The following is a 24,913-nucleotide window of genomic DNA, read 5'->3' as shown; positions in this document are numbered from 1 at the left end:
CGTTTAATTTAGTTTTCAAATCTGAGTACTTCAGCGCCACTTGCAGCCTGAGAGTGATAATCCATTTTTAAATATTTAGCATTTCAATTCCACAAAGACTCCTCATGTCGAAGTTTATAAGTGGTATATCTCATTTTAATTATTCTATAACAATAGGAGGAAATAATATCATGGAGTCTTATTATAAAAGTGTACTTTATTAGATTTCTGTCACAGATAAGACACGTAGTCATAATTAACTTTTGATGAATAAAATATATTGTATTTTTATCGTGCATTAATTCTAATGTCATCTCTGGTTCAGTGGTGACACTCTTTCCTTTGAAGTTACAAGCATCCCTCCTGACATTTCAGCACAAAATCTGAGTGAGTACTCTCAGATTCAGCAGTGACATCAGGTGATATTAAACCTGGACTCTTTCAAATAAACTCTGTGTTGTCACTGCTTGAAAAGGAGCATGGCCTTCTGATCAGCATTTAATCATTTATCTCTGCTGTTTTGTACAAGGACAAATTGGGGCCATGTTTCCTTCCATCTCAATGATGAAGACACTTTTCAAAAGAAAAGCTCTTTCAGCATAAATCTCTTTTATTACTTGCCTTACTCTACTGGTAGGACACATGTACCTGAGGCTGTGGGTCGACCTGATGGATTTTTTAAAAGACCATGAAGTGTTTTGATGGATTATGAAAAGCAAATGTGTTCCCACTTGCAGGTGAACCTAGAGCCAAATGTATCAAAATGAAACTATCACTAATCGATCCAATAACGACTTGAGAAGACATATTTCCTTTACCAGGAGACTGATTAGAATCTTGAAATGAAAGAAAATAGTCAAGGTGACTACAATGGAAGCACTTGAAGAGAAGTTGATAAATGCTTGAGGGAGAAAGGGGTGGAAGGATAGGATGCTGGCGTTAAAATGAAGAAGGCTGGATGCCTATTGTAAATGCCTTAGATGAATTGTTATGGCCCCTTTCTGTGTACGGAGATGAGAGTAGATGATATCTTAATATCCAGGGGAACCCTCAGGACCCTCAACATATGCTGTGATAAAACAACATTTTACTGAACGTGGGATTGAAGGCTTGCATTCTGAGAGGGACATTAAAGAGAATGATGGCTTGATAGTTGTTCTTCATAATTGGATTTCTGTGGGATATGAGCATGTTGCTTGTGTTTATGGAGGATAGGAATGACCATGTTTTGTTGAACATTCAAGGCCAACCTTTATTGCACCTGGCTAATTCCCCATGCAAGAGATGGTGAGCTGCCTTCAGGAACCACCATTGTCCACACGGTGTAAATATGACCCAGAATGGTCGTAAAGGACATTCCAGGATTTCAACCCAGCAACAGTGCACCATTCAGCAGTTCAAACCTACTGAGCACTTGCTAGATACATACCCATACTGCTTCATTGTTTGAAGAGTTGTAAATGGTCTTGTACAATTTTTTGTAAACAGCCCTGCTTCTGACATTTTGTTGGATGGAAAATCAGTGAGGATGTGGCTGTAGAACCTCAGGCCTATGACACTGTCATAGAGTCATAGCGATGTACAGCATGGAAACGGACTCTTTGGTCCAACCCGTCCATGCCGATCAGATATCCCAACCCAATCTAGTCCCACCTGCCAGCACCCGGCCCATATCCCTCCAAATCCTTCCTACTCATATACCCATCCAAATGCCTCTTAAATGTTGCAATTGTACCAGCCTCCACCACATCCTCTGGCAGCTCATGCCATACTCATACCACCCTCTGTGTGAAAAAGTTGCCCTGTAGGTCTCTTTTATATCTTACCCCATCACCCTAAACCTATGCCCTCTAGTTCTGGACTCCCTGACCCCAGGGAAAAGCCTTTGCCTATTTAACCTATCCATGCCCCTCATAATTTTGTAAACCTCTACAAGGTCACCCCTCAGCCTCCAACACTCCAGGGAAAAAAGGCCCCAGCCTGTTCAGACTCTCCCTATAGCTCAAATCCTCTAACCCTGGCAAATCCTTGTAAATCTTTTCTGAACCCTTTCAAGTTTCACAACATCTTTCTGATAGGAAGGAGGCCAGAATTGCATGCAATATTCCAACAGTGGCCTAATCAATGTCCTGTACAGCAGCAACATGATCTCCCAACTCCTGTACTCAATATTCTGACCAATAAAGGAAAGCATACCAAACGCCGCCTTCACTATCCTGTCTACCTGCAACTCCACTTTCAAGGAGATCTGAACCTGCACTCCAAGGTCTCTTTGTTCAGCAGCACTCCCTAGGACCTTACCATTGAGAATATAAGTCCTGCTAAGATTTGCTTTCCCAAAATGCAGCACCTCGCAGTTATCTGAATTAAACTCCATCTGCCACTTCTCAACCTATTGGCCCTTCTGGTTAGTTTGGGATCTCTGGTCGGCATGGACAGGTTGGACCGAAGGGTCTGTTTCCATGCTGTACATTTCTATGACTCTATGACTGTAAACCATTTGGATCAGAGAGGTCTCAGTTCCAATCCTGATTTGGTTAATTTCAGCTCGATTTCTAATTAGTAAATGTGTTGAGAAGGCTGAGTTAACCAAGGTTAGAAAATAGACAACGAGGGGATTTAGCCGTGTTAAGTAATATTATAGTTCAATGCAAGACGTTTAGAGAGAAAAAGGCAGATGTGCTGACAGTACAAATTGTCACATGGGATTAGGATTATGTTTCTACAACTGAGAAATGGCTGAAGAAAGGGCAGGAATGACACTCGATATTCCCAGTTGCATGGTTTTCAGACAGGATTGACAGATGGATACAAAAAAGTCCGAATGGTAATTATAGCAGTGAAGAGGGCTGGTAGAAGGATCATAAATGAGGTTGTGTGGTTTCAACAGTCAGAGGGAGACCAAAAGTCAACCTGTAAGCAAGTCTGCAGGAACAATAGACCAGCAAGAGTTGGGAATCTCAACTGTCTTCAGGTTAACTGGGATATAATTATGTGAAAGGCACACGGGAAGCAGAATTTTCAAAGCGCAGTCAGGAGAAGGAACATAGCAAATCTAATAAGAGAGGATGTTTCTTGGCCTATGTTTTGGGGAAGGACACTAGGCAGGTGAGGAAGTAATCAACTGGGGAGCACTTCAGTGGTAGTGTTCATAATTCAGATTGCTTTATGTTGGTTATGAAAAAGAATAAAGGTAGACCAGGAATACAATTAATCAGTGGTTATTGAGCTGAACGATAATATATCATTGTCATTTAAGGGCTTACATTCCAAAGGAGAAATAAATCAATTTTGGTTTTCAGTTCTGTGAAGGTCTGATTTTCTTTTTAAAAAAGGGTCAGAAAGTCTTTATTAAAAATGAGTTTAAAACATGTCATTCCAAATAAAGCGCTTTTTAACTAAATGACTCAGAAGCGCCCCATGGAGTTAATTGCTGAGGTATTTGATGCCTTGAGCTTTATAAACTAGAGGGGGATGTTAGTCACACACAGTTTCTTTCTCCCAGAGAGAATAGGTCCATTGCAGCAGATGTGCTTGTCAGCAATCGCCCTCAAACAATCTGGGTTAGGGAGAAATCCAAAGTTGCTTAGAAGATACCGCCTGAAGCAAACGACTTTGGAGGTTTCTAAGAAGATAGCTGTTTGAAGAAACTCATGTTCAGTAGTAATAATAAACTGAGATTGTCTGGGGTAGAGATTTTAATTGAAGGAAAAAGCATCAAATGGATACTCAAAAGTTTGCCAAAATGAAATATTGGTTTTGGCAATTACAGTTGACCAAGAAGATTTGGCATAAATGTAGTGTTGACATTCGTACTATGGTTTGAGTGTCCATAGGCGTTATTTAAATATCTATATCAAGACTTTTCAAATAGTTCTCATGTAGAATTTTATAGTTTGTGTTCTTTTGTTTTGTGTTACAACAAATGTTTTTTTTCGTTCAAAGTTCATTGGCAGCTTCTTGTGAATTTGTTCAGTGAATGACCTTCATGGTAAGCAGAAAAAAGACACAATGATCTATCAAGCTGGGTTTTGTGGTCAGGAATTCACTTGTCAAGAATCTAAAGTTCTTTGAGTTTTGGGGTCAGGGAAATCTGAGATTATCTTTAAAGACTGAGTGCCTAGGAATGACTTAGATTCCTCACAGTGTGGAAACAGGCTCTTCGGCCTAGTAAGTCCATACCGACCCTCCGAAGAGTAACCCACCCAGACCCATTCCCTCTACATTTCCCCCGACTAATGCACCTAACACCATGAGCAATTTAGCGTGGCTAATCCACCTAACCTACACATATTCGGATTGTGGGAGGAAACCCGTACAGACACAAAGAGAACGTGCAAACTCCACATAGACAGTCGCTTGAGGCTGGAATCGAACCCGGGTCCCTGACGTTGTGAGGCTGTAGTGCTAACCACTGAGCCACACCTGTGCTGAGCATAGAAACAGAAGAGCTGTTATGAGAAATATAACAAGGTTTGGGATTTCAAAATGGCTTTGGCTACAGATAAGGTATTTCTGGGAGTAGAAGATGTAAAATGGCTTCTTTGAAATCTTTGACTGAAGCTAAACTGAGAGAGTTAGTAGTTATGTTGAAGTAAAAGGGATGGATCTGGGTGGGTTATTCTTCGGAGGGTCGGTATGGACTTGCTAGGCCGAAGAGCCTGTTTCCACACTGTGGGGAATCTAAGTAAAATAAAAGCAGGTTCTCGTGATGATAGAAGGAGAAATGGTTTCAGACTGGGGTGAGCAGATTTAAAACCTGAGGTGAGTAGAAATTACTTCTCTCAAAGGGTTGTGAATTTGTTATTCAGTTAGAAATTTTAAAAAAAACTAGAATTACAGGTAAAAGAAAGGGAATACATTTTTTTAAAAGCTTGAATTAGGGGAGAAAAGAACAAAAAAGAATGGGAAAAATAAGGAGCTCCAGAGAAAGACAGAACTTGGGCAACATGATTATAGAGTCTGACAGCATGTCCAACCAGTCCATGCTGAACATAATCCCAAATTAAACTCGTCCCACCTGCTTGCGTTTGACCCCATATCTTTTCAAACCTTTCTTATTCACGCACTTAGTAAGTGTCTTTTAAAAGTTTTAACTGCCTACTTCCACCCCTTCCTTTGGAAGGTCATTCAACACAGGATGTTCAAAACATTTGCTCCTCATGTCTTTTCTCAATCTCTCTCCTTTCACTTTAAAAATGTGACTCTTAGTCATGGAATCCTCCACACCAGGGAAAAGACACCTTATCCATCCATACCCATCATGATTTTAGACTAAAGAAAAGGTCACAGTAAATGAAGAAAGAAGAAATAGCAGTTCAGAGGATTAATCTTATTTCAATAACAGATTAGAATTAACCAGAAATTTACAATGAATGTGTACATTTGCAGGCAATGATGTTAATGATGTTTCACTAAAGTAGTCGAAAGATGCTTGGACCTCAGTGTCACACAGTTTCCTGTTGGCTAAAGCTATGAATCTATGTACCAAGTTGTCAGGAGTCTACAGACTATGAAGCTGTTAAGATATTGCATAGTTATGAATTTGTCGCTGAAGCACACCAGTTAATCTTTCGAGCTATGAAAACAAAACCTAACCAGCCATTTGTGAATTTGAAAAAGAAAGAGGAATTGCAGTGGGATCAATGATTTTGATCACTGAAGTTAGAGAACAGCTTTGAGAATGTGTGGGGAATCATGATCATGGAATAATTCCAAGATAGTAATCTGGTAACATCTAAGACTTATTTAGATGGATCAAAAATCTGTGAAGTCGCAGTGCTATCATGTACCTGTGATTTCTGACCAGACAATCACATGTAGGGAAATGAAATTCCCATATGGATCAACAATGAAACCGGAAGTCTGGGGATGGAAAAAGGTTTTCATCTTTACCTAAATTAAAAACAAAAATAATAAACTGAAGGGCATCAAAATAATGAAGGAGAAAGGCTAGAATCTAAACATGCAATAAACAAACAATATGCTTCCACTGGAATGAGACTGGGCAGACTACCATTAATTATTGGAAGTTAAATGGGAGACCAACTGCAGGACGAGAGATCACCTCAGGAACCTTCAGAAAATTGGAAAGAAATAGGTATTAAAACCATAGCAATGGTACCAGCAAAGAGTGATCCTTCAGAACCTACCAAAAAGTGAGAGGTGGCACAGGAAAGTCTAGAAGTTTCTTCCTTGATTATTGTTAAAGTGAATCAAATCACTAGGCGATCTGAATATTTGTATTTCAAAGGGAGAGATATTTCCTTAACTTACTATTCAAGGAGGAAACCCAGTAAATCTATTTAGAAACATGAAAGCAGAGTGATCACTGATCATAGAATCCTGACAGTATGGAAGAAGCCATTCAGCCCATCGAGTCCACACCGACCCTCTGAAAAGCATTCCACTCTGACCCATCACCCTAACCTTTCCCTGTAACCCTGTCTTTCCTATTGCTTACCCACTTTGCCTGACATCCCTGGGCACTATGAGCTACCCTCACCCGGCACTGCCCTCTTGACTTGTCCATCTTCCTCCCACCTCTCCGGTCCACCCACCCCCTTCGACCTAACACCATCACCTCCCACACCCCCCACCACTACCACCTGCATCTGCCTCTCATCTTCCCAGCTACCTTCCCTCAGCCCCACCCCCAACTCTCCTATTTATCTCTCAGCCCCACATTCCTGATGAAGAGCTTATGCCCAAAACGTTGACTCTCCTGCTCCTCGGGTGACGCCTGACCTGCTGTGCCTTTCCAGCGCAACAATTTTCAACTGTGGCCAACTTAGCACGGCCAATCCACCTGACCTGTACATCTTTGGACTGTGGGAGGAAACCAGGGCACCCAGCAGAAACCCATATAGACATGGGGAGAATGTGCAAACTCCACGCAAACCGAGGGTGGAATTGACCCCAGGTCCCTGGCGCTGTAAGGTAGCAGTGCTAAACACAAACATCTGTGTTACCCACCTGAAAGCAGATAATGTTACACTTTGTGTTCCAGAGGGGCTAATGAAAAAGAAAATCGTAACTGGATGCATACACAGAGGTTACAGACTTGAAGTTGGCCCATGCATTGAATTACAAAATGGAGAAGATGTAGTTGCAACAAATCTCTATTCAAGGGATGAATGTTTTTTCCCTTGGGGAATGACCTGGTTGGTTCCAAAATATTGGCTTCTTTGAGAATATTAGAACAACCGGATGTGAAAGAAACTAAGGTGCTACAAAAGGAACATCCTGCATTGTTTCCTGACAAGAACTCAGACTCATAGGATTAGGCAGAATAAATCTGTGCAGTGGGCGGTGATGTGAAAATTCTGATCTTACAATATTTTTGAAACTCAAAGTAAAAAAAAAGGAAAAATGAGGCCATCACCTTTAGTAGAAATGTCGCAAATGGATCCTCAGTTGAGAGAGCTGTATCGAACTCAATATCAAACTCTATAACTCTGTATCGAACACTAAGACACTGAACTAGAACCAATACCTGTGTGTTATTATTTAAAAGACAACTGTTTTAATAAGAAAATGGATTCTATCTCAAATGTTAACCAATGAAAAATGAGCAGTAGTCCATCAGGTGGTATTTCCATCTAAGTCTCAAATTTTATGAGTGATTTCAAAATTCTAGTGGCTGTAGTAATTACGTATTAGGAAAATGCAGGCAAAAATAAGAAAAAAAAGTTATTGACCAGGATTACATAAAGATTTGATTAAATTTTGCCAGAAATGGCATACTCTCAGGGTGTGGGGAAATCCGAACCATCAATTAAACCTGCACATTTAATTCAGGTACCAGCTTTTGAAAGTGTGTTCCTAGCTTGGGTTAGGACCACTACCAAACACCAGAAGTGTGAATCAATATCTTGTGAAGGTTGTGAATGTTTTCACAATTTTCTGGGTGCCTGTGGGAAAAATCAAAGTGGAAATGATAGTGGAAAAATTAGTTCTTTTTTTTTAATGAAGTACAGATTGCTTGAGGAAATACAATCAGATCATGGTTCAAACATTACATCACAAATATTCAAATAATCAATAGCTTATGATTAAAACAATTTACATCTTCAGCTTATCTTCTGCACTATCAAGGAACGTTGGAAAGATAGCATCAAATTCAAATCACCATGTTTGGAATGTCCTAACGAATTGGTGTAAAAGAATTACCTTGTTACGAGTTGCCCATTAGGGGTGCCCCAGAAGAATCCACAGCACTCAGTTATTTCAAACTGATATACAGGAATGTGATCATAGAATCCCCACAGTGTAGAAGCAAGCCATTTGGCCCATCAAGTCCACATCAACCGTCCGAACAGCATCCCATCCAGACCCAACCCCTACCCTATCTCTATAACCCTGCCTTTCCCATGGCTAATCCACCCAGCCTCCACTATGGGCAATTTAGCATGGCCAAGCCATTCTGCACATCTTTGGATAGTGGGAGGAAACCAGAGCACCCAGAGGAACTCCATACAGACAGTCACCCGAGGCTAAAATCCAATCAGGGTCCCTAAGAGATGAAGCTACTCTTTAAATTAATCAAGGAAAATTTCAAAACCAAAATCTAAACTAGGTGTCAAATTTCTGAGAAAAACTGATGTTACCATGGGAGTTTGGCATTTGACAGTCCCAGCGAAAGATTCCAACCTGAAATGTCGACTCCCCTCCTCCTCTGACACTGCTTGACCTGCTGTGCATTTTCCAGCTCCACTCTTTATCCAGTCTGATCTCCAGCATCTGCAGTCCTCACTATCTCCAGGTTAACATTTAAGGAATGATTGACAGTGTTATCCAGAGAAGATTAAAAAGTCCAAAACTTAGAATTTTGATGTTCATAATGTATGATCATAATTTAGGAACTTAGGATCTAAAGTGAAAAAATGCTGGATTTTACTTTGCAGTTCTGTGAAAGTATAACTTGTTTCTTTTTGAAAAGTTAGAAAGTCATTTTTAACAGAGACTTTTAAAGAAATGATTTCTAACAACTGTACCAGCTAGAAAGTCAAGGGCACTAGCAATACCACAATGTCAACAAGAGAATGTGTGTCGAACATAGCATGCAGCCTGATTGCCACGCAGGATTCCCAGCCATGAAATGTCACGCTATCTTCAGTTAATGTGTTTTGAACGACATGATGAACATTCTTTGACAGCTGCCTATCTTCTGTCAGTTCTTGCCTACAAGCCTCAATGGAAACTGAGCAGTGATATGTCAGAGTGAGTGAGCTGGATAGGTGAATGAACAAAAGACCGATGACAATCAAGGTGTTCCAATATTCATTACATCATGAGATGTGACCTTTCATTTCTCAGTGACTGATATAGGGAGGCAGCGGAGATGCAAAAGGCGGCTATTGTAGAAGGACCATTGATACGGATTAGAGCAATTATTTTGACAAGGAGGTCACTGCAGCTTCCAGTCAAAGACCTAGAGCACTTCAGATCCAAAGAAGCATGAATATAGGTGTTGCTTTTTTTATTTAACTTGTTCATGTCAAGCCATATGTGCATTCATTGAGTAAATGGTGGCGAACTGCAGGCTGAAGGCTTTCTTGGCCATTTCACAGGGAAAACAGTTAGGATATCATGAGCAATTCGTATAGAGATGAGATTAAATTCCCTACAGTGTGGAAACAGGCCCTTTTGGCCCAACAAGTCCATACCGACTCTCCAAAGAGTAACCCACCCAGATCCATTTCCCTCTGACTAATGGACCTGACACTATGGGCAATTTAGAGTGGCCAATCCACCTAATCTGCACATCTTTAGATTGTGGGAGGAAACCCACACGGACACAGTAAGAACATGCAAACTCCACGTAGGCAGTCGCCCGAGGCATGAATCGAACCAGGGTCCCTGGCGCTGTGAGGCAACAGTGCTAACCATTGAGCCACCGTGCTGCCCCACACAGTAGAAGCAAACATTCAGCCCCTTGAGCCTGTTTCCACCATTCATTAAGATGTACTGGTGTGTGTTTTGAACTCTATACTCCTATCTACCTTGATGACCCTTGACTCCCCTCCCTTGCAAGAATCTATCTACTTCTATCTTAAAAATATTCAATGAGCCCCTCTCCACTGCCTTCCAAAAGGTGGAGAATTCCAAATTGGTAACCTTGGAGATCAGACTTTCTCTAGTTTTTGTCCTCAAGGGTCACCTGTTAATTTGAAAACGTGCCACTTAGCTTTGGCCTGCTCCATGAAAAGAAACGTCCTCCCCACGTCCACCTTGTCAAAACCTTCCAAGACTTTATATGCTTCAATCAAGTCACCCCTCATCAGTGATTCAAGAGGGTCGGGCTAATGTTTTGGAAACGCAGGTTCAAATTCCACAATGGTGGATGATCAAGTTGAAGTTCAACTAATTAAAATCTTAAATTGTAAGTCAATCAGTAACGGTGACAGACAGCCCCTGACTGTCGTGAACATCTCGCTGGTTCACCAACGCCTTATAGAGAAGCAGACTCTTAACTTTCCCTGGTTTGGCCTTTATGGAACACCAGTCGCTGTGCTTGACACTACACTACCCTCTAAAATTGCAAGAGCAAGCCACTCAGCTGAAGGTCTCTTGATTAACAACCTAATAACATTACTGCAACACAGAGTAACCCTTAAGGTTCAAACACAGGATTAATCATTTTTAAAAAGCACCCTCCTCCTGCCTGAGCATCATAACCAGAGCTGTGGGATAGCTGTCCAGTGTGTGCTCAAAAGTCTTGACATGCAGTGAAACCCAATTCCATGGTATTGCCCTGACACTTCTATGTAGCTGTTCAGTAGACCTTAGTGCAATTCAACGTGATCCAACCCAGCTAACTTTTCACTCCCTTTATCGAGAAGATCTAGGCGACAGGGGAAAGTCACTTGAGTGGGCGTAGTGATGACTATTACTCCTTATCAAGTTGAACACTTAAGAAATGGTATGCATTTGATGTCAGAAGTTAAGTGACTTCAATTTGCTTGTGTCTCACTGCTAACGAGACATTGACAAGTTGACCAAATGGGCAGAGACCTGGCAGGTGAATTTCAATACAGAGAAATGTGAGGCCATGTATTTTGGTAGAAGAAACATAGAGAGACAACGCAGGGTCAATGGTATGACTTAGAGAGGAGAATAGGAGCAGAGGGGCCTCGATGTTCATATGCATGTTTCTCTGAAGATGGCCAGGCAAATTTAAATATTTGTTAAGAAGGCTGATAGGATTCTTGGGTTTATAAATAAAGGCATAGAGTATAAAAGGAAGGAAGTGATGTTATACCAGTACAAATCATTGGTCAGACCACATTTGGAGTATTGTGTTCAGTTCTGAGCACCTTATTTAAGCGAGGAATTAAAACCCTGGAGAAAGTGCCCTGGATTAACCGGAATGATACCAAGAATGGGGGATTTTAGATACAAGGAAAGATTAAAACAAAAAGGATTGGGCTTAATATCCTTGAAGCAGGAAAGATTGAGAAGTGACCTTATTGAGGTGTTCAAAGTGATGAATAATTTTGACAGAGTAAAGTAGATTATTCTGTTTCCACTAGTCGGTGTGTCAGTATCTAGGGGGTCACAATTTCAAAATTGTCAGCGAGAGAGCTAGGAGTGAGATGAGGAGAAACGTTTTTACTCAGAGAGTTGTTAGGATTTGAAATGTGCTGTTTGGGAGAGTAGTGGAGGAGGATTCCAAAGGAAGTTTCAGTAGAGAGTGGGATATATGTTGGAAAATGTTGAAGTTAAAGGTTAATGGAGATCGAGCTGGAGAGTGGGACTAGCTGAGTGGCTGTTTTGGTCTCCTGTTAAATTCTTTGATTCTGTGAATTCAATCCAAAACACTGAACGGAAAGGAAGACTTTTGCACTTCTAAGCACAGTTCATGATTTTAAAACTTTCCAAAGAGATTGCAGCCACTTTCTAAAATGTAGTAACCATTGTAATGAAGAAAACATGGCATCCAATTAGTTGCAATCCGCTCTTCTAAGAAGCAAAGTGATAATGACTGGTAATCTGCTTTTAAATGTTAATTTAGAGATTGACATTAGCCAGAAATTATTGTAATTATAGATGTGGGTCATAAGGGTCTTTGTGGTATAGAAAATCTGGACTTGAATCTGCCTACCCCAGAGGTGCGTCATAACTTGTCTGAACAGGTTGATATTCAAAAAATACATGTTGTTTTAGCCTGTGAGTGATTTCACCAGACAGCCACCTTTCCACATCTTCAAAATCCTTTCCATCGCGATGCAAAATCAGGAATCTTTGACTGAAGTGTGCTGAGTTGCTTTAGCCTGCAGCCTCTTAAAATTTCTAACTCCGTGGCCTCTTGATGTGACAGAAATTTAAATGTACAAGGTCTGTAAAGTAACTAATTAAAGAAGTAACAATGAATTTATGCAAAGTATCAGTTTGGTCACAGTTGGATCACTGTAGTTTTGGAAGTCTTATTATAGAAAGGACATTAAAATCGTACACTGCTGGCATTGTAAAGTCACCGAGGCTGGAATGGTTTTAATTAGATATTTTAACTTTTGTATAGATTGAGATCAGCAGACTGTACATGTTATAAAGGTAGTGAACTTCTTGAGAGTGCTCAACACAGCTTTCTGCAACAATATGCCTCGAGCCAACAAGGGAACAGACCATATTAGATTTAGCAATGAATAATGAGACATTGTCCTAGAATTGCTATAATATGATTGAGTTAAAATGGTATTTCAAAGGATGAATGCCAGACAGCTGATAAGGGCTGAAATTTCATGGCGGCAGAAAACAGTGGTGGTGTCTGCATGGAAACTGGTACCCAGAGGCTGGCTAAAATACTTTCTGTTTTGGCATTTGCTTTATGGAATTTACTTAAATCCTTTTAACAGTTATTACTGTCTGTAATATCTGCATATAAGAACACATACTTACACTGGAATTTGTTTGAGTTTCTTGCTAAAATGTTTCCCTGAAAGAGCGAGTTTTCTTTTTGCTTCTTTCATGGTGTCTCTGGTAAGGCCAATATTTCTTATCCTTTCCCAGCTGCCTTTGCAACCGTGACAATGAGCAGCCACCTCGAACTGCTGCAGTTCAGGTTCAACATTTGTGGAGCAGTTTGGGAAATGGAAATGTTGGCAAATGGAATATCGTCCTTCATTGCTAGAGGTATAGAGTTTAAAAACAGGAAGGTTACGCTGCAGCTGTATAGGGTGCTGGTGAGGCCACACCTGGAGTACTGGGGACTCCACAAAGAGATCATCCATGATCTTATTGAATGATGGAGCAGGCTCGGTGAGCCAGATGGCCTACTCCTGCTCCTGGTTCTTATGTTCTTATAGTGCAAATGCGTGACTTGCTAGGCCATGTCAGAAAGCAGTTAGGAGTCAACCACATTACTGTGTGTCTAATGTCAGAACATTAGTCAAACCGGTGAAGGGCCCTTCCCTAAAATGAACAAGATGTGTTTTTATGACAATGATTGTGTCACCATTATGGAGACTAGCCTTTCAATTCTGGAATTATTAATCCATTTAATTTTAAGTAAATGTGTATTTCACCAATTTTTGTAAATGCCATAGTTTTGCTAACTGCCATAATTGGTTTTGAACCCTTGTACTCACAGTATTAGGCTAGGCTGCTGGGTGACTTATCCAATGATATTTATCTACACCATCATGTCCCCTCAACCCGTTTCCCAATCTGCTTTTGTTTATTGTCAGTCAGTGGCTATGTTGACACAATTCTACCAAGCACTTTCTTTTCATGTGTGAAGGTGAGTTGAAGAGGCCACCTTTTACTCAATAATAATTGTGATCATTCTGCCTGAAAGGGTAGTTAAATGAGATTTATGGAGATGTTGGAAAGGAAACTAGATAACTAACTGAAGGGATACAGGGAGATGGGGAAAAGGCAAAGGAATAGTAATTAATGAACCAAGAGGCATAATTGGCCAAAGACTTCCTGCTGTATTGCGCCATTCTCTGATTCTGTTAACTGTAGTGAATAAAGAATAGTATAGCACAGGAACAACCCCTGCATCACACTAAGATTGTGCCTTCATAAACGATGTGGTCCGTAACCCTCAAGTCTTTGCCTACTCCATACACCTGTCAAGGTGCATCTTAAACATTGCTATAGTATCTGCCTCCACCTCCTCCTGTGGCAGCACATTGCAGATACTTATCACCTTCTGTGTTTAAAAAAAGAACTTAATTCTCACATCTCCTTCAAACTTATCTCCTTTCACCTTAAACCTATGTCCCCCAGGGATTAACATTGCTACCCTGGGAAGAAACCTCCAACTATCTATACTGTCCATTCATAGAATAGAATTCCGACAGTGTGGAAACACACCATTCAGCCCAACAGGTCCACACCCACTCTCCGACGTGTAACCCACCCAGGCCCATTCCTCTACCCTGTTATCCTATACTTACCCTAAACAATGGGCAATTTAGCATGGCCAATCCACCCTAACCTGCACATCTTTGGACTGTGCAAGGAAACCGGAGCACCCAAAGGAAACCCATGCAGACACGGGGAGAACGTGCAAACTCCACACAGAGTGTCGCCGAGGCTGGACTCGAACCTGGATCCCAGGCGCTATGAGGCAGCAGTGCTAACCGCTGAGCCACTGTGCTGCCCTAATCATCTTGTAATTTTGTAGATATCTATCAGATTGAACCAAGGTTGGATCCTGACCAGCAGCAAGGCTTTCCATCCCATTAATCTCAGCTGGACCTGACCTCCGATCCTTGTATACCTCTTGATGCCTCAGAAAGGCAGCTAACATCACCAAGGACCCCTTCCACCCTGGCTATTATCTCTTCCATCGGGCAGAAAATACGAAAGCTTAAACACATGGACCAACAGGCTCAAGACCAGTTTCTTACCTGCTGTTATTAGGCTTCTGAACAGATCTCTCAAATTTCAAATCTAATGTTGATCTTACTTGTTGTTCTCCTTCTCTGGAGCTGTAACTTTTCATTCCTTGCTCTGTTCTACAATCTGTTGTGTGGTATAATAAGCCTGTGGTACACGGAATACAAAACCTTTCACTGTACTTAGGTACATGTGGCAATAATAAATCAAGTCAAATTTTTTTAAAAGGTAAATGAAAAGAACAGAAGAGTGCTACGCACTGCTGAATCCCCTGGGGAAGGCAACTCATTTTAAGTCAAATAGGTTCCTCACCGATACTTGTAGGTCAGCCCTGTCTGAGGGGAATGTGCAATGGCTAAGTATTCGTTGCTGTGACCTTAACTGGTGTCCGTCCTTTTGCAGATGAGAAGCCGGTTTCGTTGTCTCCCTATGAAGCCCCGGCAAACAGCCCACGGTACGTGTTCAACCAGAGAGAGCGGGAATCCCTGGAAGTGCGGATGCGAGAGGTAGAAGAGGAAAACCAGGCCCTTCGAAAGCAGCTCAGCCTGGCCCAGAGCCGGGTCCATCACCATAGGAACCATTCCAAGAGCTATTCCACAGAGGAAGGCACAGGAGACAACGAGGTGGTGCATGCATTGGCGTGGAATAGTTCAGAATGTGGCAAAAGACCCACTGTGGAAAAGTGTGAGGTAATTAATTCTGATTCTGACAGTTGTTTTCTCCCCTTATGTCCACCTCTCTTGATAATTTTTCCTGATTGTAATCAAAAAACAGATAAAAATTTACAACACACATGGAGTTGATTTGGCTTGTCATCTTTGCACCAGCTCTTTGTCAGAACAATGCAAAGTATTCCCACTTCCCTGCTTTCCCCAGTATTACCTTCTGCTTGATATTTTTTTCTGTTTTCATATAAAATGTGTAAAGGCTTCATATTTAAAAGCCTGCCCACAATTGCATGATGAAGTATGAACATTTGTTTTGCTTATCATCGCAATCTGATACCTGCCAGCACAATGATATTTCAACAATCCAATTGTCTGACTTTATTTCTATCTCTGTCTGACCATCTCTCCCAGCTCACTGTTGCTATTGTGCATTCTCACAATTACAAGTTGGACTGACTCGAGGGAGATGACATTTTAATATAACTTCAAGTCTTTTCCTCACATATTCTATGGCAAAAAGGGCAGTTTGCAGAATGGGTTAAGTCTCCTCAACCTGTACCCTTCACCTTTACGTGTGTCATGAGTTTGATAATATCTACAAACTCACAATTGCCCCTAAAATGGTAAAATCCATCTAAAAACATGATGTATCCCTGCATGTCTGTTGCAAAAAGTGGTAAATGTCAGTTCTTACGTTTGATTCGGATCTAAGATGAATAGCCAGGTAGTTAAACAGCAAGGTGATTATACAGAAGTAGCAGGCAGTTAAGAACAGAGGTTACATGAAGAATAGATTTTAATGCAAAAAATCCCTGAAAGCTGCTTTTGAGGGCAGTGACAAGAGGAACCTCAGTAGCAACTTGCAGAATTAGACTTGAAAATGATGTGACCAGGAAATGATACGTTCCACTTCTTTCTGTTGTCTTTCACTGGATGTCTAATGGACATAATCCCAAAATGTCTACCCAAACTAATTCACATCATACAGACAGTGTATAGGAGGCTCCTCAAACCCATGACAACACTCTACATTAGTGACCTTATCATAGGTATCGCAGGGCTTCGTTTCAAAAGCATACTCACCCCTGAAATCAGATCTTATTTTATACTTGTACTACCCAATGGACAAAAGCAGTGTACAACCTGATCGCCTTTTGGAACAAAGATCCCTTGATGGTTCTGCCATTTATAATGCAGTGCATTAATCCATAAGTTTTTAACATTTGACAGCCATTGAAACCAATCCCAGGTCAGATTGGCATTAAGCTCAAAATGTATTCAAATTACCCATTGTCCTTCAAAGAATCCATGTATTGATTATTGTCTCGAACCAAGCTTGCACATCTTGCTTATCCACAGATCAAACAACTTGTCCACTTTTCCACAAATACTTGGTTCTGGTGAAGTTGAGTAAGGCAAGTTACCTTCTGTGCGAATATGTGTTTTTTTTTAATTCATTCATGGGATAAGGGTGGCATATACCAGGCTACCATTTTTGCCCATCCCAGAGGCTAGTTAAGAGTCGACGACATTGCTGTGGGTCTCGAGTAAGAATGGCGGATTCCTTCCCTGAAGGACATTAGTGAACCAGATGGGATTTCCACCAATGGCAATGGATTCATGATCATCATTACACTCTTAAGCTTGTATTAAAATTAAATTGAAATTTCACCATCTGTCCTGATATGAAATGAACCCAGGTCCCTAGAATCTTACCTGGGTCTCTGGATTAACAGTTCAATGATAATACCACTAGGCCATCTCCTCCCCTCTTTATTCCTAATAGTATAGTATATAATAGCTAGCAGTGGAGGTGAGCATTTCAGAACAGTGTCTAGCGTGAAACATTAAGTGGCCCAACGAAGATGGAAGTTGGCCAAGTAACCAGAAGCTTATACAGGGTGAAACTCTGGGAGCCACTACAGTTCAGTGATTGTGGGACTGACAAGTGAATGAGACTTAGTGCAGCTCCGCAATATGCAGCGGAGATTTGCATGGCCTCAGGTCAATGAGGGGCAGAGTGGTGATACACTTAGAGTGTGCTCACTGTCCCTTTCCATTGTGCTGGGAATTGAAAGTGCACAATGAGCAAGGAAAATGGTTTGTGGGTACCCTCAGAACGGCCAGGGACAGTTAACAGAGAAAGAACATTGCACACAGACCCTTGCACCTTACAGGACACAAACTTGTGGGGCACTTCATCTCTGGCCGTCACAATGCATCTGTTTGTTTAACACCTCAGGAATCACCTGACCAACTCATTCACTGTTTTAGACTCAGAGCCCAGGAAAGAAGATGGAGGTTGGAAGACAAGGGGCGAGATGTGTTAGCTGGAGCCAATGCTCTGCATGCACCAGATGGTGGACCAGGTTCTCTGTGGTCCATCCTGTGTGGATATGAAGTGATGCCCCATGCTGGAACGTGTGGCTTCTGGGGGAGCCAGCCATTTCACCATGAACGTGTGCAACACACAAGGGAGAAGGTGTGACCGCCAATGCTTAGAGTTGGTGTGCTAGAATGGTACTGACAGTGGGCTTACTGTGAGAGGTGCAGTGGAACGTGCTCCATCAGGATGTGGATGTCTCAGCATCCTCACAGGAGCAGTGCCAGCCTTCTCCTGCAAGGAACAGGCATCTCTCCTTGTGGTGGGAGAGGAGCCCCATGTCCAGCACTCCATCCACCATGCAGGCTCACTCTGTCCTGTTAAGGACTGTCTTCTCCTGTAATGGGGGAAAAAAGGAAAGGATGGGTGGTACAGCTGTTGGCACTGGTGGGGGGAGGGTGAAAGTTGGTGAGACGCCCCAACAAAGCGAGTGGGAAGCACTGAACACCTGCCAGGAGGTCGGGACAGGTGAGACTGAGGGAGGGAAGATGTTGCAGGCAAGAGTTTGAGTGGGAGAGCTTGAGCCTTGGTGGGAGGCAGGGAGCGGGTGCGAGGTGGCAGAGAGAAGAGTGCAGCAAAGAAGGACATACCTTTGGCATTGCTGACCTGGGTGGCAATTTTGGACCAGGGTTTGGTGATGTGTCCTCCTTTGCCAATCCTCTGGGAATAGGATACCCCTCCTTCGTGTCATCCTTTTAAACCATTATCGGTCAGAGTATTGAGTAAAGGAGTTGCGAGGTCATGTTGCAGCTGTACAGGACATTGGTCAGGCCACTGTTTGAATATTGTGTGCACTTCTGGTCTCTTTCCGACCGGAAGGGCGTTGTGATACTTGAAAGGGTTCAGAAAAGATTTACAAGGATGTTGCCAGTGTTAGAGGGTTTGAGCTATAGGGAGAGGCTGAAAAGGTTGGGCCTGTTTTCCCTGGAGTGTCGGAGGCAGGGGGGTGACCTTATAGAGGTTTATAAAATCATGAGGGGCATGAATAGAGTAAAAGCCAAGGTCTTTTCCCTGAGCTGGGGGAGTCCAGAACTCGAGGGCATGGATTTAGGGTGAGAGGGGAAAAATTTACAAGGGACCTAAGGGGTAATTTTTTCACTCAGAGAGTGGTATGTGTATTGAATAAGCTGCCAGAGGAATTGGTGGAGGCTGGTACAATTACAGCACTTAAAAGGCATCTGGATGGTTATATGAATAGGAAAGGTTTAGAGGGATGTGGGCCAAGTGCTGACAAATGCGACTAGTTTAGGTTCGGATATCTGGTTGGTATGGACAATTGGACCAAAGGTTCTGAACTATACATCTCTCTGACTCCGTGTCCCAGTGGGAGAATTGTCGTGCCATATTCCCCCTCTCGGATATTTGCTGCAAATGTTCTTGAGGCGAGCTAAAGGGATGCCAGTATTCAGGAGAAGTCCACTGAAGGGCAAGTTATTTTGTGGATGGGGCTGGAATCAAATGTGAGGGAAACCATAGGGGCAAGATAGATAGTTCATGGGGTGAATTTAATAAGTTACAGACAGTGAACCCCTTCAGCTCTGCACTGGAGATCTGTCCAAAAAGCTTGACCAAACTCAGACTTGACTACAGAAGCACAAGGTTCAGTCCCCTGCCTCAGTACTAAAACTTTTTCATAAGAAGGCTTGGCTCCAATCAGCTTCCTTTTTGAACATTTTGTGCATTCACTCAATGCTGTTTTCTTTAGTTAATATCTCTAGCCAAGATCCTTAAAACAAATACAGCTCACTCACTAGGCAACATAGGTTTCCCAAACTCATCTTCAACAAGAGCACGTCCTACTCTCTCACAACTCCACTGCCTTGTCCTTCTGGAGATTGTTTTTTCTGACCAACTCCGGACAACCCCCAGCTCCCACTTCTGGTACGTTCCTCTTACCTCTAAATAAACCTGCTTCCGACCTCAATCTCTGGGTTGTAAAACTCACCTTAGCAAACACCTTCACCATGATCTCCCTGGGTGATTTGCTGGTCATTTGTCTAACATCACTTGAAATGTTGTACAGGTCATTCTGCTCTGACGCACATTTCGTTGACGTACATTCACTGTAATATGATTAGCGAATTGGAGGACACTTTTTAAAGTGTAAACTTTTAAAACATGTGTTGGTCTGTTACGCAATTACATCACCAGCACTTTAAGGCTGTTTTGAAAGTGTGATATTTTTCTTTAATGCGGGGTTGCACAAGAACGCAACAATCATTATCGAAGAACTCCCTGTAATTTTTGTTTTTAATTCACTGTTCAAAAATGCCTTTCAGTCCTTCATTAAACTAAAATCTAAAATCCTCTTCTTCAGAACCTCAGTTCCCAAACAACAATGATATGTTATGATCTTTTACCACAGTAGTAGAAATAATTGAAAACTGCTGGCTATATTCCATTTCATCCAAAAGCATTTGGAGTTAAAATCCATTCCACAGAGAGTTAAAATTCAGCCCACGGAATTTACTTGGCCAAATTCTGAGTCCCATCCTTCCGAGGTGCAGTGCTTCAAAAGTACAAAAGAGTAACTTATTGATTGGGATTCTATCTCCTGATTAGAAAGCTTACTGAGAAAAAGATCCAACCTGCATTGATCAGAGAGGGAGCCATTTCCCATGCTCTCTCAGTCACAGCAAAATTAACTTTGATTTACTCTGGGCCTCTGCTTCTTATTTTGTCCTGAAGTCTTGTCCTGATTTTTAATGTAGCAGTACCAGATTCCAAATGACAAAAAAGATCATGTGATTTTGAAATTCTGCCTATTAGCTTTGAGTATAGATTTCACCTGGTTATCCACCAAGACATACAGAGGAGAATATCTCATTGTTCATAGTCAGTGCAGTAGTTGGCAAAGTACATTTGGCTTTATCACCTTTGGAGCCAGTGAGGAGTAAAATCCCTCCATTTTCCTGATCTTAATTGCTGCTCAGTGATAGAAATGAAAACTGGAAGTGTTAAGTATCAGATGGCATGGTGGCTCAGTGGTTAACGCTGCTGCCTCACAGAGCCAGGGACTGGGTTTAATTCAACCCTGTCTGTGTGGAGTTTACAGATTCTTCTCTCAACCCACGTGGGTTTCCTCCTGGTGCTCTGGTTCATTCCCACAGTCCAAAGATGAGCAGGTTAGGTCAATTGACCACACTAAATTGCCCATAGTGTCCAGGGACATGCAGGCTAAGTGGATTAGCCATGGAAAGGCAAGATTACAGGGAAGAGGGGTGGGTTTGAGGTGGAATGCTCTTCAGGAAGTTAGTGGGGACCTGATGTACCAAGTGGCCTGTTTCCACACTGTTTGGATTCTAAGAGTGCAGGTAATTAGCTGGGAAGAGAATTGCCGTTGACTATGATGCCTACAGCAGTTAAACTGCCTGAAAATGCTGGCTGTCTGAGCCCACACATTGGGGGCTATCAATAACACAAACAAAGCCCCATCAAGGGCCAGCTCCCTCAGAAGAAAATTAGTGAAAATTTGTGTTTGACCATTTGAAAATATAATTGTCTTTTCGGTTTTCTTTTTAAACAGACAATCCACATTGCCATTGTGTGTGCAGGATACAATGCAAGCCGCGATGTTGTGACACTTGTAAAATCCGTTCTGTTTCACCGGTATGTATGCTCTGAGCTCTTATTTACAAGTAACCCTCACTCACCTTGAACACTTCCTCCTTTAACTCTCCTCACGTGCTCCAAGTCAGAGATGTAGCTCAACATAACCTGCCTGTCTCTTTGAGGGGTATGTGGAACTTCATTCTTTGAGTCTTTCTTGGGGCTTCTCTCCAATACATCAATGTTATCATTGGTGCTGCTTCCAGTTCTTGGAATTATAAAAGATATACCATTTTCCTCATCATTTCCATCCTTTTCTCACTTTCACCTCATCCAACTGAGTCTTCCCTTGCCTTCCTTGACTTCTCTGTTTGTAATAGGCTAGCCACCAATATCCCTTACATACCTGCTGACTCTCACAGTTACTTGTAGTTCTCCCCCGCATTCGCGGGGGATATATTCCAAGATCAATCGCAGACGCCCAAAACCGTGGATAGTCGCAAACCAATTCATTTAAATGGGAAATGTACCTTCCCGCCAAACCTGGTTCTGGAAAGTTCCCTGTAATATGTTTGGGCCATGGGAAACCGCGGTAACCAGGCCTGCGGATATGGCACTTCTTTACATCCTACTTCAAGCCATAGAGATGTACAAGGAAAACAGACCCTTCGGTCCAACTCATCCATGCTGACTAGAAGATCTAAATACATCCATCCCATTTACCAGCATTTGGCCCATGTACCCTTATTATTCATATACCCATCCATCTCTTAAATGTTGTCATAGTATCAGTATTTGTTACTTTCTCTCAGCTCATTCCATACACACATCACCTTGTGCATAAAAAAGCTGTCCCTTCAGTCCCTTTTAAACCTTTCTCCTTTAATTTTAAACCTATGCCCTCCAGTTTTGGACTCTCCAACGCCTGGGAAAAGACCTTGAATGTTTACCCAATCCATACCCCTCATGTTTATATAAACCTCTATCAGGTCATCCCTCAGTCTCCGATATCCAGGGAAAGTAACCCCAACTTATTCAGCAACAAACCTGGAAACATCTTATCAATCTTTCCTGAACATGTTCAAGTTTAACAACATTATTCCTATAGCAAGGAGCCTGGAATTTCAGCGAACTCCAATTGTGGTCTAACATATTACTCTTGTTCCCTGAATTCCCCAGTCTTTGTCCACAGTAAGTTCTTGAGTAAAAAATGTGTTTAAGCTCTGAGCCATACCCTGCGGTTCCACACACCAATGGTCTCATTGATCTTTAAGGGACACTAGTTTGTTTTGAGTTACTCTTTTACTCTTAAAATATTTATACTTTTGGATTCTCCTTATCATTCTCTGCTGAGGTTATTTCATGTACCCTTTCTGCATTCCTGATTTCTACCCAAAGTGTATTCCTAAAACCCCTGTGATCCTCAGGAATTCCCTTGATCCAGCTGGCTATGCATGACATGTGCCCCCTTTTCCTTGACCAATAGACCATAGACTTCCTGCAGAGATTTCATTCCACTCTCCCAGTTTCACCATCTCTATCACATCTGTTCCAATAGTGCCACCTCCCAGTGCTTCGGGTAGATCTTCCTACTCCTTCATCCCATTGTGGTTGACAGGGTCCTTAGACATCTCTGACCCTTTCACCTAACTTCTACCCTCACGCCTTCCCTCCAGAATATCAACAGGATTTGCCTTGTCCTCACTTTGCACCCTACCAGCCCCTGCATTCTAAGAATCATCCTTTGTAGTTCCCACAGGTCCAGCAGAATGCTAATACTCATTGCAGTATTGAGCTATGATACGCACCGCTGATCACCATGTGGTACCTGTGAGTAGCAGGATGCTGCCATTATTTCTCTTTCATTTGACTGGGTCTAAGGGCCTATTTGGTTTGCAATGGTAGAGGGAAAACCACCAGTGATTATGTTTACAATTAGATACAAGTTACATTAGCTCGTTAGAAATTGTCACAGAGACTGTCAGAAGGCTTAGATATCTGTCTCCATAGCAAGACCTAGCATTATCTTCTCAATTTCCCCAGTTGACCGTGTATGACATTATCAGATTGGGCAGAGCTTAATGCAGCCTTAAACCTTTTCAGAACCATTACCTGACACAACAGTGCTTCCAATTTTTGATATAGCTATTATTTCCACTAGCTGAAGTAAACTGTCCTTTCTAAATAGGATATTGTGAATACTCACTCTTCAGGTATACTGTCCGTCTTCCTTCCCTCTTGTCTGCTCCACCCTCCCCACCAACCTATTGCAATTACTCACCCCACCCGCATCCACCGGCTGCCTTCCCAGTTACCTTTCTCCCAGTCCCACCCTCAATCCCCTATTTATTTCTCAGCACCCTTCCCCCTCCGCATTCCTGATGAAGGGTTTATGCCCGAAACGTTGACTCTCATCGGATGCTGTGCTTTTCTGGCACCACCCTTTTCAACTCTGACTCTCCTGCATCTGCAGTCCTCACATTCTCTCAGTATTAAATTTATCTCACACAGAATTAAAGGCATTAAATGCACAAAGGTTCTATCTAGTCCCTCCATATTCATCCATCTAGTGATATTTTGTTTTCCTCCATTACACCTTCCATTTTCTGTTTCACACCAAGATTATAGCTTGGTAACCCTAGGTAACACCGTTCCAGGTGTGAGAGACCTTATATTTTCTGTTTTAGAAAGTCAAAAAATAAATTCAGCTGGGTCAATGGGTTGAGGAGTGGCAGATGGAGTTTAATTTAGATAAATGTGATGTACTGCATTTTGGGAAAACAAAAAAGGACGGTACTTTTACAATTATCGGTAGGACCTTGGATAATGTTGCAGAACAGAGAGACCTTGGGGCTCAGTTACATAATTCTTTGGAGTTTGCAACATACACAGACACGGTGGTTAATAAGATGTTTACTTGCCTTCATTGCTCAGGCCTCTAAGTCGAGGAGTTGGGACATCATGTTGAGGTTGTACAGGATGTTGGTGAGGCCACGTCTGGAATACTGTGTGCTTTTCTGGTCGCCCTGTTAAAGGAAGGAGATTATTAAACTGGAGAGGGTTCAGAAGAGATTTACCAGGGTGTTGCCAGGAATAGAGAGTTTGAGATATAAAGAAAGGCTGGACAGGCTGGGACATTTTTCACTGGGGCGTAGGAAGTTGCAGGTGACCTTATCGAGCTTTATAAAATCATGAGAGGTAGAGGTTAGGTGAATAACAGGTATCTTTTCTCTAGGGTGGGGGATTTCAAGGCTAGGGTGAGAGGAGAAAGATTTTTAAGTTGAGAAGAGCAAGATTTTAAAAAGATAAGGGGTTAATGTTTTTTACAGAATGGTTTGTGTGTAGAATGAACTGCCAGAGGAAGTGATGGATGCAGGGACAGTTACAACATTTAAAAGAAATTTGGTGAAGTATATGAATGAAAAATGTTTGTAAGTATATGGATCAAGAGCAGGCAGGTGTGACTAGTTTACTTTGGAATTAT

General features: G+C 42.0%; 1 protein-coding gene across 1 annotated transcript in view; it reads left to right on the top strand.

Annotated features, from left to right (window-relative positions):
• Window positions 1–24,913, top strand: part of large1 (LARGE xylosyl- and glucuronyltransferase 1) — a 527,618-nt gene that overhangs the window by 334,622 nt on the left and 168,083 nt on the right. Inside the window, exons 4-5 of the mRNA XM_060840013.1 lie at window positions 15,232–15,518; window positions 21,407–21,489. Coding sequence (XP_060695996.1) covers window positions 15,232–15,518; window positions 21,407–21,489 — 370 coding nt within the window. The remainder of the gene's footprint in view (window positions 1–15,231; window positions 15,519–21,406; window positions 21,490–24,913) is intronic.

Source organism: Hemiscyllium ocellatum, chromosome 19, assembly GCF_020745735.1.
Source record: "Hemiscyllium ocellatum isolate sHemOce1 chromosome 19, sHemOce1.pat.X.cur, whole genome shotgun sequence".
NCBI classification, from domain to species: domain Eukaryota; kingdom Metazoa; phylum Chordata; class Chondrichthyes; order Orectolobiformes; family Hemiscylliidae; genus Hemiscyllium; species Hemiscyllium ocellatum.
This window is presented reverse-complemented; position numbering and strand designations above follow the sequence as displayed.